The sequence below is a fragment of the Chelon labrosus genome, assembly GCF_963514085.1.
Source record: "Chelon labrosus genome assembly, chromosome: 2".
In the NCBI taxonomy this organism is placed as follows: Eukaryota; Metazoa; Chordata; class Actinopteri; order Mugiliformes; family Mugilidae; genus Chelon; species Chelon labrosus.
The window spans coordinates 26,187,496-26,200,280 of record NC_140338.1 but is presented as its reverse complement, the minus strand read 5'-3'; the positions used below and the strand labels follow the sequence as shown (position 1 = coordinate 26,200,280).

Genomic DNA, 12,785 nt, shown 5'->3' with positions numbered 1-12,785 from the left:
GTTATTAGTAATACAGTATAATACTGTTTTTCAGTATTATAGTCATATTTGTATATAGTATCACTAGTGTAGTTATAAAATGAATCGAGACATAAAATTACAATAAGGCTGAAATGATATAGTTATCCAACTAAAATATTTTTAATATAGCAGATTATAGAATTATAGGTATTTGTCTCCATTTAATTTCCAGAATCGAGATAAATCAAATTAAAAAGGTCACGAAGATTTAGAAATTCAGAAGATTTTTTTTTTTGTTTGTTTGTTTAAATGTTGTAACGTAAATGGTTGTGACGCATTATTTTTGCTACTTTTATTTTACTTTAAATCACGCCCGGATGCTACGTAACAACTAACGTCACAATCAGGAAGTTCCAACGCAGTTTCCCGAGGGTTCACTTGGACGTTGTGTTCGGAACCTGAATATCTCCGTTGGCCTTTTTCTTCATCAACAAAGTGAAACCATCGCTGTTTGTTGGGTACAGTAGGGGTATATGTAGGATTAAAGAGCATCGGTTTTACTTTGTACCTCAAGGTTGCGCTAAAATGTGTTACTGTCGTTTATGTTAGCTGGCTAGCTAACAAGACAACTAGCCGCCAAGGTTGTTTTGATTCTTAATGTGAACACCAACGTTACATCGACGGTGTCTGGACTCCGTTTTCAGTGCTAAAACATTGGACAAAACTGCTATTAATTGCTGTGGAATAATACAATTATTGTATAAGTTAGAAGGCACAAATTAAATAAAAAAGTCCATGTAAATCGCGGGTAGCGCACAAGCTAACTAGTTAGCTTACGCGAACGTCAAACGGTAGTCCCCTAGCTTTCTCTGCCACTGCCGGGGACCGTCTCGTTTGTCTTCTGCTGGAACAGTGGACTTCTGGTGAGCTGAAAAAGCTCTCCGTGAATCGGACCCAATGCGCGGGATCATGGGTACTCAGAGTAGCCCTGTCAAGAGTTACGATTATCTCTTGAAATTTCTTCTGGTGGGAGACAGCGATGTCGGAAAGGGAGAAATCTTGGATAGTTTGCAAGACGGATCGGTGGAGTCTCCCTACGCCTACAGCAGCGGTGAATATCCCTCTCTTCTCTGCTCTATGGTTGTTTTCAAATTAATCAAACGTGTAGAATGACCAGCACTAACTTTGTGTGGTTTGTGCGTGATCTTAGGGATTGATTACAAGACCACCACAATTTTGCTGGATGGGAGGAGAGTGAAGTTGGAGTTATGGTAAGATTTTATTGTAATATGTCATAATACAGCCAATAGTCAACTGTAATAATCAAAAAATAAATTGATATGTTTGTATGTCTGTTTGTGTCTCTTTAACAGGGACACGTCAGGGCAGGGCAGATTCTGCACCATCTTCAGATCCTATTCTCGTGGAGCACAGGTGACTTTTAAAGCGGTTTAAGTTTTTCCTCTTACTGTGAAGGTCTGGTTTTAGGTTAACCTGGTTATTTTCATTCCACAGGGCATCCTGCTTGTGTATGACATCACTAACGGCTGGTCGTTTGATGGCATTGACCGTTGGATCCGGGAAATTGATGAGGTAATCCCCTCCACCCTGTGTATGTGAATCCTTCGCGTGCGTCTCGAGCCACAACTCGAGATCTGATCAGAGATTCGTGCTCTGTGTACAGTCAAGCACCAACATAATTTGGGGCCAGTTTAATTAGGATTATGTAGCAGGAAATTTGAATCGAGGTAACAGGCTGTGTCAGCACTGCATATCCCTTTCCAGAGTTGGACATCGGCCTGCTGTTCTGTCCTTGCTAATTTATAATGTTGGATCATACATTACAGATACATAAAAGAGGTAGCATGGCTCAAGTAAAAGTACAAAACCCTTTACTTTGGCTGTTGTGGAAAAAACTGCATTTATTTTCTGAAACTTTAAATTAAAGTGTTCAAAAGCAGTGCAATGGCTGAACACATATTCCTGAGATGACTGCCCCGTGCATTTGAGAGTACAGGACTCACAACTATTGTTATGGCCATTCGGTGAGATGAAACCATTAAGGTGGTACGCATTTTGAAGCCAAATAATAATAATTCAAGTTTGCATCTTGAATGGTATACGGTATTACTTTGTATTTCGACTTATACACAAGAAGGATTCATTCCAGGAACTACTCTTATGGGCAATTTTAGTTTGCTAAATGTTAATCTAGTACACACTGTATGTACGCTGTTAAAATCTGTCAGTATAAAGTCAGCAGAAAGGAACAGACGGCAATAACTTCATGTAGTGCAAAGCAGCAGTTTGAAAAGTAAATAAGACTTATTTAACTTCGAGTTGTCTTACTTACTGTGATGGAGGCTGCATAAACAGCAGGCTGATGCGTAGTTTTCCCATCTAATTTATAGCCACAGTCCTTGTGGCTGCTTGCTAGTTTTGGTAGGCTACTGTCAACTGCCTGAGATAATCATAACCTGCGGATCGCAGTTATACGCCCTACTCACATCTGGTCACTTGTGATTGGATGACTCATGCATGTCAATACCAGGTTGACCAGGGCCACGGAAACAATAAGGTCCACATGAGGATGTGTCTGTTTCATCCGAGGCTAAGAAAGACCATCTGTCCATCATTCTGGCACAGAATCTAGTAGCATAGCACATTACCGTTTGGTAACTTGATATCACAGCAATATTATATCTTTTTTTCCCATCAGCATGCCCCAGGTGTGCCCAGAATTCTTGTTGGAAACCGGCTTCACCTGGCTTTCAAGCGGCAAGTGCCAACGGAGCAGGCGAGGGCGTATGCAGAAAAGAACAGTATGACTTTCTTTGAGGTCAGCCCGCTCTGCAACTTTAACGTCATAGAGTCCTTCACAGAGCTTTCGCGCATCGTGCTGATGAGGCATGGGATGGAGAAATTCTGGAGGCCCAACAGAGGTGAGCTGGTTAATACTTGTTTCCTACTGATTCACTCAAACTAGGAATGTGCTTTTTATCATAGAAAAGGTCAAACGGCAACAAATGTTTGCAGGAAGATTCTGTTTTGTTCGTCGAGACTTTCAGTCTAAATAGATTGCAACCTCTTTGCACAAGCTGACACTGCAGTGGCAATTGGATTAGTCATGTAGCACTGACAGTAGCCTTTGAAATGTTTCCTGCCACCCTGTGCAGATATGAACGGAATTCCATTTGTACACTTACTTAAGTGTGAATTTCCCGAAGCGGCGTTCCAGTGATTTTGGAGCTGCTGTCACTGGCAGTCGTCTCCAGTGGTACTGTCTGTTTGGTAGAAGCTGGATTCACTGCTCTTGTTAAAAATGTAATATCCATATGTGCTGTTTAGTTGCAATTCCAAGGTACTTCACAGAGCCAATTGTTTTTTCCTTATTCTCAGAATCCAAAAAATAAATTCCACACAATACCCGGTCTCTGTAACTATTTTGTCGAATAACTTTTACCTCTCAGTGTTTTTTTTTTTCTCCTGAAAGAACAAAAGGGGTTGGATAAAGGAAGTTAATAAGTTAAATAAGGATGAAACTAAAACAAAATTCTTGGAACAAACGGAAAGAACTTTGCAGGGGTGAAATTCTGTTATCGGCCGAAGCGCGTCGGCTTGTTTAATACACTTAATTCAACTGATGACACATCTTTTCTTGCTCCACAGTCTTCAGCCTCCAAGACCTGTGCTGCCGCTCTATAGTCTCCTGCACACCTGTCCACCTCATCGACAAACTGCCCCTCCCAGTCGCAATCAAGTCTCACCTTAAGTCTTTCTCCATGGCGAACGGCATGAACGCAGTCATGATGCACGGACGCTCTTACTCTGTGGCCAACAGCGCGGCCTCGGGCGGCAGCGGTGGTGGAAGCAAAGCCAACAGTCTCAAACGCTCAAAGTCCTTCAGGCCTCCGCAGAGTCCGCCAAAGAACTCTTCTTCGTCGTCGTCGTCCTCCTCCTCCTCCAAGGGGAACTGTAAGATATCATAGTGAAGGAAGCGGACTGGTGATTGCCTCGGTAGGGGCAGCGTTAAAGGTGTGCTCCAAGAGGTCGCAAGGCCGGAGAAGAGCATGCAGGGCTGCAAGCAACCTTCATCAGCCACGGATATAGCTGTGAACTCATTGTGACCTTTGGGAACTAACTTGGATGGTTGAATTGGTTTCTGTTCTCTTTGCGCTTGCTGGTGCCATCTTGTGGATGTTCGTTTACCTGTACTCTTTATTACAGAGGCTCACTGTGATCAAGTAAAACAAGCTTTCCCTGGGACCAACAGATGTGAATCAAGGGTCGCTGCCCGCTAACACTACAAATGAGTGGAGGGACAATAATTAACTTTTATTTGGAAAAAGATTGTTTACTGGTATTTAAAGTTGGACTTGAAGTTGTAAATATACTGTATGTGCTGTTGTGTTTGGTGGTTGTCTTGGGGAGAGGCGCTTCTCGTGCTTGTTTTGTCTTGAATGTTTTGGGAGACCTGCTTCGGCGTTGTGTGTCTTACTCTGATGGTCTATCCTAGAAAATTCTCCGTGCACCCTCAAGGGTGCTGAGCTAGTGATACAAAACTCAGTTAAGTTCAGTTTTAAATGAGACTGGCTTAAATGGAATGTAACGAGAAGAGCCGAGCAGATGTCACATCCCAGACGGAAAGAAAAATTCAGCAGCTAGGCCCTTCTCTATCTGTGAAGCTGTCCAGAAACGCCAGGCCATGTGTCTCTTGTTTGCCTGACATCCAGTAGTACCCCTAGATTTCTTCCCAAAAGAATTCACCCTCCAACTCCGTCAGTCAGACATCTATTGACGTACTCTGCCTCGACGTGGTCTTTTATTGCGTGAACCCTCCAGAGCATGATGAGTTTTAATCTGGTAACTTTTGTGGCGATTTAACAATTGTTCCGTGCCTATGAATTAACCTTGTACGAACACGTGTACAGATCGTTCTTGGCATTTTGCCCTCAAAAAGCATATTGATATTGGATCGTTTTAACCGGTCGGTTTTTGGGGTATTCTGTGTATTTATGAATGTAAAACAATATTCACCTGCTACTTTTCTGTGGCCACGCGGTAATACGAGAGACTGTGATAATCGGAGGTTGAATCTGATACTGTAGTAATTCGGATTTGCTGCGTGTTTGAGTATTTGTACTTAAATTTATTCCGGCCTTTTTAAAACTGTGTGTGTGTGTGTGTGTGTGTGTGTAACAGGAAGGGTTACAGTGTTTTTTTGTTTTTTTTACACTGCCAGATATTCTGGACACAACACGAGAACCATAAGACAGAGTATTTTAATCAAAGTAATACCGAAAAACCTTATTCAGATCTACCGACTCATTTTTGTTCCACCTCTGGTGTTCTGTATTCCCTCTTCAGTGTCATGGCTGTGTGTATTTAATAAGGTCATAGGAGGCATAAGAAATTGGTGCATGTTTCCATGGCGCCTGTTTTATGTGTTGTATTGAGACCAGAACAATAGGCTAACACAACTCTTGAGTGAACATTTAAAGCACTATATGTAAACGTTTGATTGTTGCTGTCAGAGCTGTGTTTCTAAAGGGTTGGATGCGGCATTATCATTTTGTCTCCATAGAAAACCGTCATCCATCAAAATAAATGGTAAAACCTACAAACTAGTCTTTTATTTCGGCTAACTTGTGCGCTACATTACAATATATTTGTTCATTTAAATGTATCAAGGTCATTGTGCCAGTCATTTTTTTTGTTCCTTTTGTCCGGTCCGGGGCCGCCGGTGCTGAAGCTCAATAAAGCCCGTGGGGGTGCTGAATTGATTATGTCCTCCCTCGGTATTGGCCAGTTTTTGGATAACGGGCAACATCGCCGCGGCGCATGAATGCGGCGCGGTCAGAAGTCACCCAAAGGTTGCGGGGTCACCTCCGATGAAAAGATGAGGGGAGCTGCTTCTCATCGCCCTCGAGCTGAGCCGGGACAAAGATGAGTCGCACATTGTTGAAAATGTGGCGCTTTACGTCTTCCCACCTGACCGCGGCATCTCTGAGCACTGCGTGAATGAGGGACGGTGGTAAATTGACCCAAGTCTAGACAAGGAGGACGTAAACAACATGTTTTGCGAGACAAGCCGCGGCACGCCCCGTGTTAGGGTTTCGCGCTTTCCGCTTTTGCGCCCCTGACGACTTTTTTTTTTAAAATATATTTTACTTTTTATCCTTTGAATTGTGCAGGAAAAAACGGTATCTGTACAAATCTGTGCTGCGTAAAACAACCTGAAGTATCTAACCTATGCCGAAATTTAAGTTACAACCAACAGCTATTTGCAGGAAAGCGGCACACAGCCTTATTTATGAATGGCACCTCTATAAATGCTGTCTGGACGCATTTAACGTTGGATTTCTCACCGGAATGCGTAGCTCCGTGCGCACGGTTGTTGAGACAGCTTGCAACCACTGCCCCACGTTTTCTTTGATGTTTTTACAATGTTTGTCCAGTTGCTGAGCGCATGGTGCTGCTTCATAAAAGTTTCAGACACTGGACGACCATGGGGGCGGTCAGAGGGGCTGCCCTTTCCACCTCCATTCACACTCTGAAAGGCTGATGTTGCGTCTTTCTTTCCCATTGTGCAGTTTTCGTTCGCTTATTTCGCCGTTCGGGGATGTCGACTTTCCTCACTCTTGCAGGAGTTTTGATCACCAAGGCGGATATTTCATGCACCTCAGAAGGATGTATTTGCTTAATACCGGGATACATTTTGTTCACTAAATGTCCAGTGCACGGGAACTCGTCTTGATCGCTGGACCTACAGCCTTTCTCTCTGCGCACAGCGAGCTGACTCTCATGTTTACGCACCAAACCGAGGGACCTGTTTGAAAAGCGACAATAGGCGTCTTCCTTTTCTGAAGACCCCAAAGAGGAATGGAATTACTCGGTGGGCGACTCATACAAAAGAGCAACAATGTATAAAATCCCCCCACTACTCTTGGAGTGTAAACATACAAAGGGTACAAATTGGCAGAACGCGCACGGCTCAAATAAACCTCCGTTTGGATGGACACGTGCGTATTTGTTGATGCTCCTTGTTTGCGATTTACTCGAGCTTTCTTTGTGTGCAAGTGTGGCAGGATCCGAAGTTAAGCACGAGGGACTTTGTCCTAACAAGCTGAATTCCAATCTTTGGGTTGATGCGCAAAGCACCTGTGAGAGGGAATGCAGCGTAGATGAGGTGAGATAATTGTTAATGAGGCACAAATGAACAGTCAAACTTGTATATGCATTTAAATATTTAAGAAACTCATGTTTTATGTTTGTGTGTGTTCAGGACTGTGCTGATTTTGAGAAATGCTGCACCAATGTGTGTGGCCTCTACAGCTGCGTTGCTGCTCGTTTCTCTGATGGCACCCCTGCTGGGCCAGGTGGGCAGGGTGGAGGCGATGGAGGTGCTTCCCCCAACACCACAGCTACCTGTGAGGGTTTTATCTGCAGCCAGCAGGGAGCCACCTGCGACATCTGGGATGGACAGCCCATCTGCAAGTGCCAGGACCGGTGTGAGAAAGAGCCCAACTTCACCTGTGCATCAGACGGCCTCACATACTTCAACCGCTGCTACATGGACGCAGAAGCCTGCATCAGGGGCGTCACTATAACTGTGGTCCCCTGCCGCTTCTACCTCGCCGGGCCCCACACCAGTCCGTTGCCTCAGGACACTACAGCTAACCCCACCCCGACATCCTCCCAAGAGGACCCCTTGCCACCCACGCTGTACTCCAACCCTCACCACCAGTCCATCTATGTCGGAGGCACAGTCAGTTTCCACTGCGATGTCATTGGGGTGCCCAGACCTGATGTAACATGGGAGAAGCAGAGCGACCGACGTGAACGGCTGGTCATGAGGCCCGACCAGATGTATGGCAATGTGGTCATCACCAACATTGGACAGCTGGTCATTTACAACGCCCAGGTGTGGGACACAGGTATCTACACTTGTATTGCACGGAATACTGCTGGAGTCCTTCATGCAGACTACCCGCTGTCCGTCATTCGCCGTGCTGGCGATGATTTCTCTGAAGATCCTGAGATGCCCATGGGTCGGCCATTTTCACCAGCAGACTGCCTGGTTGAAGTTGACTTGAGAGTGTGCAGTGCGGAGCGTCATGTTGACTGGTATTATGACAGTAAGTTGGGCTCCTGCATGACGTTTAACAGCGGAGGATGCGATGACAGCCGCAATCGATTCGAGACCTACGAGGAGTGTAAGGCCTCTTGTCAGAGAGAGGGGATGGGGATCTGCCTCCTGCCTGCTGTTCAGGGCCCCTGCAAAGCTTGGGAGGCACGTTGGGCCTGGAGTTCTGTAATGAAGCAGTGCCAAGCCTTTGCCTACGGTGGCTGCCAGGGCAATGCCAACAGCTTCCGCACCAAAAAGGAGTGTGAGGCAAACTGCCCACAAGCCAAAAAGAAACCTTGCAGGACCTGTCGGGTGAAGGGGAAAATGGTGCCCAATTTGTGCCGCAGTGACTTTGCTATTGTGGGCCGGCTGACGGAGCTGCTTGAGGACCTGGACTCTGGGTTAGCCCGGTTTAGCTTGGAAGAGGTCCTGAGAGATGAAAAGATGGGCCTGACTTTCTTCAATACCAAACACCTAGAGGTGACGATCGCCAAGATAGACTGGAGCTGTCCCTGCCCCAACATCACCGTGGAGGAAAACCCTTTGCTGGTGATGGGTGTGGTGCAGGATGGTATTGCCATCATCCAATCGGACAGTTATGTCAGAGCCATAACTGAACGCAGACTCAAGAAGCTGCGAGATGTTCTGAACAAAAAGACCTGCGAGGGATTATAAAGCTCCCGGGAACTGTTTGCCCACAGAGGGGCTGTGGTCACATTTAAGACTACACACAAGCAACAGACTTTCAACAAAAAAACACTCAGATTTAATATCTCTTTGCATCAAAACACAATACGTGAAATACGGCATGTTAATGAAGTTATAAGAGATAATTTCTATGTATTCATTCCAGCGCAGGTTGAAATGCATTCCAGATGAGTCAGGAGCCCATTTTGTATGCTGAAATTTTTAAAATAAGCTTAAATATTGATTTCTTTTAACGTGTACTCTGCTTGTTTGTATTGTGTAAAATATAATAGTAGCCAGAATAGCAGCAACATAAGTTGATCATGCCGCAAAAGCTGTAGCTAAAGAAATACTTTAATAGGCCTTTAATACAAATCTTTTTTCAGTGTAATGTAAAATGTATGTTCGTTTAACTGTCTCCCTCTGCAAAGCACTTCTGCTAAGATAGCTTCATGAATAGTAAAATAAAATGAATAGATGACTGAATAGATGACTAGTCATTCATAAACTGTAGAACACAGGCAACATTTGAGAGCGCATTATTAATTTGACTCCAGTGTGCAATATGGAAGAAAATAGTGTATTGTAGATCAGGTGAAATCTTATTCTAATGCCAGTTTGTATCACAATATGGAGAATTTGGTTCTTAAATGTATCTGAGCTTCACGTTTAAGTTAAGGCGCTTCCACCATCCAGCTCCAAAGCGGTTCCGCGTTCAGAAAAGGAACATGATGATATCTCACACCAAACTCTCCTTCCTGAACAGAAGACATTTGTTGTTTGCTGGCATGTCGACCTAAGAGAGAAAACATTGTAGCAGTGAACCCACTTGTTCTCATAGCTGCATTGTTTCGGTTCATTTTGAAATTAAATATGGATTGTGCTCTAAAATGTGCCGATTACTTACTATTTTCTCCAGAAATAAACCATTTCTTTGAGCTATAGAATTGAGGAGCGAGATATCCCTGAGTCCCCATTCTGGGTTCCTGCAAGATAAAGCAATAACTTTTAAAATCTTTTGCTTTTATCAAGGAGCAGGCAGAAATATGCGATTCCCTTTTTTTGTAGTTTATACTTAAAGTATTAGCATCGCACATCATTAAAAAAATACAATAGATGTAACATTTCACTCCTAAATGTACATCTAAGGAAAAATAAAAGAAGGTTTAAAGATTTTAAATAACCATGACACCACAGTTATATAAAGCTTCCTCATAACAGAATTAACAAAGCCTAGGAAGCGTAAAAAGAGTCATAAAACATGGAGCACTTTACCTCTGCCGTAGGCTGTAGTCAAAGTCAGCATTGCTTTGAGGGGTGATCTGACCATTCACTGCGTAGGGCTGAGAAAAAAACAAAATTTGTCATATAGCGTTTACTTTTAACAACTGATGTGAGGATGGCTTGTGATGAATGTGGGAAGTGCATGTTTAGGACATTAAATGTTTGTTCACTCACCCCGTATGTCAACAGGAGACCCTGCGGCTTCAGCACTGCTCCAGCGCCTTTAAATAAACCCTGGAAGAAAGTGGCAATGTCTTAATGCACATCAGAGGTGGTGGGAGCTGAGTGCCAGGCAACCACTGAAGCCTTTTTGTTCTTGGTGTCTTTTATAGATTGAAAGACCTGAGGCTGATATCAGAGTAGCATAAGCCCAGACTAGGACAATAAAGCACAAATAAAATAATATTGCTCTACTAAAACACAAGCTGATTTATTAAGCAATGAAACAAGTTAAATCAAGAAATGTTGGTGCTCCAGCCTTATTTTTCCTATAACCAGGTGACTTATGTTGCCAACTTAAACTCAGCAGTAGCTGATGTTTTAATTCTTCATTATTTATGCTATTCATTGCTATTATTGTTTTATTACTTACCTTTCACCTAAAACTTGTTGCCATAGCTCAGCCAATTTTTATTAATTGGTTTGAGTTGATTTAGTAAAAACGTGGTACAGAAATATGGATCTTGAAAGCACAAAATAAATCCAAAACAATAAAGGCTTCCAATTAGAAGAGTCCCTCTGTTGCTCTGGGTGTAAGTGAGATAAAGCACGTAATTACTTACAGCAGGTTATATTGTTGCTGTAGTGGTGTGTAAATCATCACCAGAGAAACACATAAACTGTGATACACTGTGCCGTGAATCTTTGGGGGTCCTCAGGGCACCAGGGCAGTCACCCGCATCGCTAGTTGTGGAAGGACTTTGCTGCTGCCATCAGGGAGTGTTGTTTATATGCAGTAAGTGTTGTACTTTAATCTATGCTACACTATCTTCTTCAATACTACACACTTGAAAAGCCAGAAAATGGTCATTTTGAGTCAACGAAGCAAAAGATTCGGGGGTGGTAGTGACTCAGTTTTCTGCCTACGGAAAAAACACCTGCCTGATAATATATAGGTCTCCCTTGCAACTCCAAAACAGTTCTGACTCGTCAGAGGACGTACTAGGGTCTTCTGAGCATGTCCTGTAGTGTCTGGTAGCGGGAGCCAGTCTGGCCAGTCTGGGATGTGCGAAGTTTGGAGGTCGGGTCAAGTCGTTGGGCTATTTTTTTTTTAGCCGTTCCTAAGCAGTTTTTGTGGTGTGGCGAGCACATTGTCCTATAGGGGACGGCTGCTGACATCAGGGGGTGTTGTTTATATGCGGAGGGGGTGCCTGGTCAGCAGCAACGTTTAGGTGGGTGGTACTTGTAACAAGGTGATCGGTGTTATTCACGAATCTGTCAGTGGGTTTAATGTTGTGGCCGATCGGTCGACCTACCTCTGTGCAAGCCAGAGGGGAAATGTGGATCATGTTGATGTTGAGCACCAGGTCGAGGCTCTCTGGCTGAATCCCTCCCCAGTACTGATGGGGCAGAGAAGCGTCCAGGTGGATGGCAGGCTTCACATTGTTCAGCTGGTAGTGAACTCTGTACGCTTCTATACTGAGAATAGAAACAAAAGGTGTTATTGTTAATGCAGGCAGGACTCAACAAAACAAACCTGACCTGCATAGTGATTGCCTGCATCAGTGGTACTATGAGGTGGTAGTAAGACAATATAAAACGTTGTCTTCTCAATAGAGTTACACAGCCACTTCATTATTATTGCTAATATCTGGGTTTATAAGCTGTTAATATGGTACATCTGAATGCAAATAGCTACTAAGTGATACACACAACCTGTTTTTACCTGGCTAGAGACTGGCGGTCATACTCGGACGGCTGCCAGGTTATATTCCGCAAGGCCTGAGCGAAGTGTGTGACATGCTGCCCGGTACCGGAGGAGATCTCCAGCGCCTGCAGGGGTCTCCCGGTGTTCACACTCTCCCGGAGCACCGCCAGGATGGGGTCCTTGTTCCTCTCTGCGGCGGCGGCGTTCAGCATCGTGCCAAACCCCGAGAACAGCTGTCGACTTGTCCGGTGCAGTTTACGAAGCAGCTCCAGCACAAGCGAAAAACGTAGGCGAAAAACTGAGTCACTCACCTCCCCCGAATGTTTTGCTTTATCGACTCAAAATGACCCATTTCCGCATTTTCTCACGTGACCACATCCGCGTCCAATGAGAACGCGGGGCGGGCGCAAGTTTTAGCTGCGTTATAAAATAATGACAAGCAAAATAAACTACACACTGTACACAGAGAGTTTCTTTATTTATCCTATTTTACAAGATATACACTTATTTTTTTTTTTTTCACATGTGTCCTCGGGCTCACATTCAAATCTAAGGGACACTGAAACAATAAGTTAAAAGTTTTGCATTTAGTAACAGAGCATAAATAATCCCACAAAAAGAAACAAAACGTTTCTTCAAATGCAAATATACATAACACAAGATTGTCAGAGTAACAAAGTAAAGGTGAGCAGCACCAGTCTAATTACTAATGGGCAAAAGAGGAGAACCATCTATATATAATTTAATTATATTAAACATCATTGTGCAAAATGAGAACAAGGATGTAAATCAGTACCGTATGGATCTGGATCCATTGCTCAGGTACATAGTTCTAAAGCAGGGTGGAAAAACACAACT

The 12,785-nt window shown here is 43.8% G+C and overlaps 3 protein-coding genes across 3 annotated transcripts; 2 read left to right on the top strand and 1 right to left on the bottom strand.

The window, feature by feature from the left end:
• The first annotated feature begins 379 nt into the window (after positions 1-379).
• Positions 380-5,611, top strand: LOC311500715 (ras-related protein Rab-40C-like). Its single transcript, XM_084562275.1, has 6 exons — positions 380-1,072; positions 1,172-1,232; positions 1,335-1,395; positions 1,477-1,554; positions 2,681-2,903; positions 3,631-5,611. Exons 1-6 carry the CDS (start codon positions 919-921, stop codon positions 3,948-3,950), a joined length of 897 nt encoding a protein of 298 aa, XP_084418401.1. The 5' UTR covers positions 380-918; the 3' UTR covers positions 3,951-5,611.
• Positions 5,612-6,883: 1,272 nt separating this feature from the next.
• Positions 6,884-8,764, top strand: wfikkn1 (WAP, follistatin/kazal, immunoglobulin, kunitz and netrin domain containing 1; the record flags this gene model as incomplete). The annotated part of the gene is made up of 2 exons (XM_084562239.1): positions 6,884-7,150; positions 7,247-8,764. 2 exons carry the CDS (start codon positions 6,884-6,886, stop codon positions 8,762-8,764), a joined length of 1,785 nt encoding a protein of 594 aa, XP_084418365.1.
• A 75-nt stretch (positions 8,765-8,839) lies between these two features.
• On the bottom strand, positions 8,840-12,269 carry mettl26 (methyltransferase like 26). The gene is made up of 6 exons (XM_084562301.1): positions 11,946-12,269; positions 11,536-11,698; positions 10,235-10,294; positions 10,052-10,119; positions 9,684-9,762; positions 8,840-9,572 (listed from the first exon to the last, which is right to left on the bottom strand). The coding sequence occupies exons 1-6, from the start codon at positions 12,137-12,139 to the stop codon at positions 9,516-9,518; spliced, it is 621 nt and encodes a 206-aa protein (XP_084418427.1). The 5' UTR covers positions 12,140-12,269; the 3' UTR covers positions 8,840-9,515.
• Positions 12,270-12,785: the final 516 nt, after the last annotated feature.

Bases quoted from the DNA above. Each gene is read 5' to 3' on its own strand.
- LOC311500715 (XM_084562275.1), top strand. From the start codon at position 919: ATGCGCGGGATCATGGGTACTCAGAGTAGCCCTGTCAAGAGTTACGAT. The intron at 1,233-1,334 runs GTAAGATTTTAT...TCTCTTTAACAG, and splicing joins AGAGTGAAGTTGGAGTTATG to GGACACGTCAGGGCAGGGCA. The intron at 1,555-2,680 runs GTAATCCCCTCC...TTTTCCCATCAG, and splicing joins GGATCCGGGAAATTGATGAG to CATGCCCCAGGTGTGCCCAG.
- mettl26 (XM_084562301.1), bottom strand. From the start codon at position 12,139: ATGCTGAACGCCGCCGCCGCAGAGAGGAACAAGGACCCCATCCTGGCG. The intron at 10,120-10,234 runs GTGAGTGAACAA...TTTTTTTCTCAG, and splicing joins GTCTCCTGTTGACATACGGG to CCCTACGCAGTGAATGGTCA. The intron at 9,763-10,051 runs GTAAAGTGCTCC...TTTATCTTGCAG, and splicing joins GACTACAGCCTACGGCAGAG to GAACCCAGAATGGGGACTCA.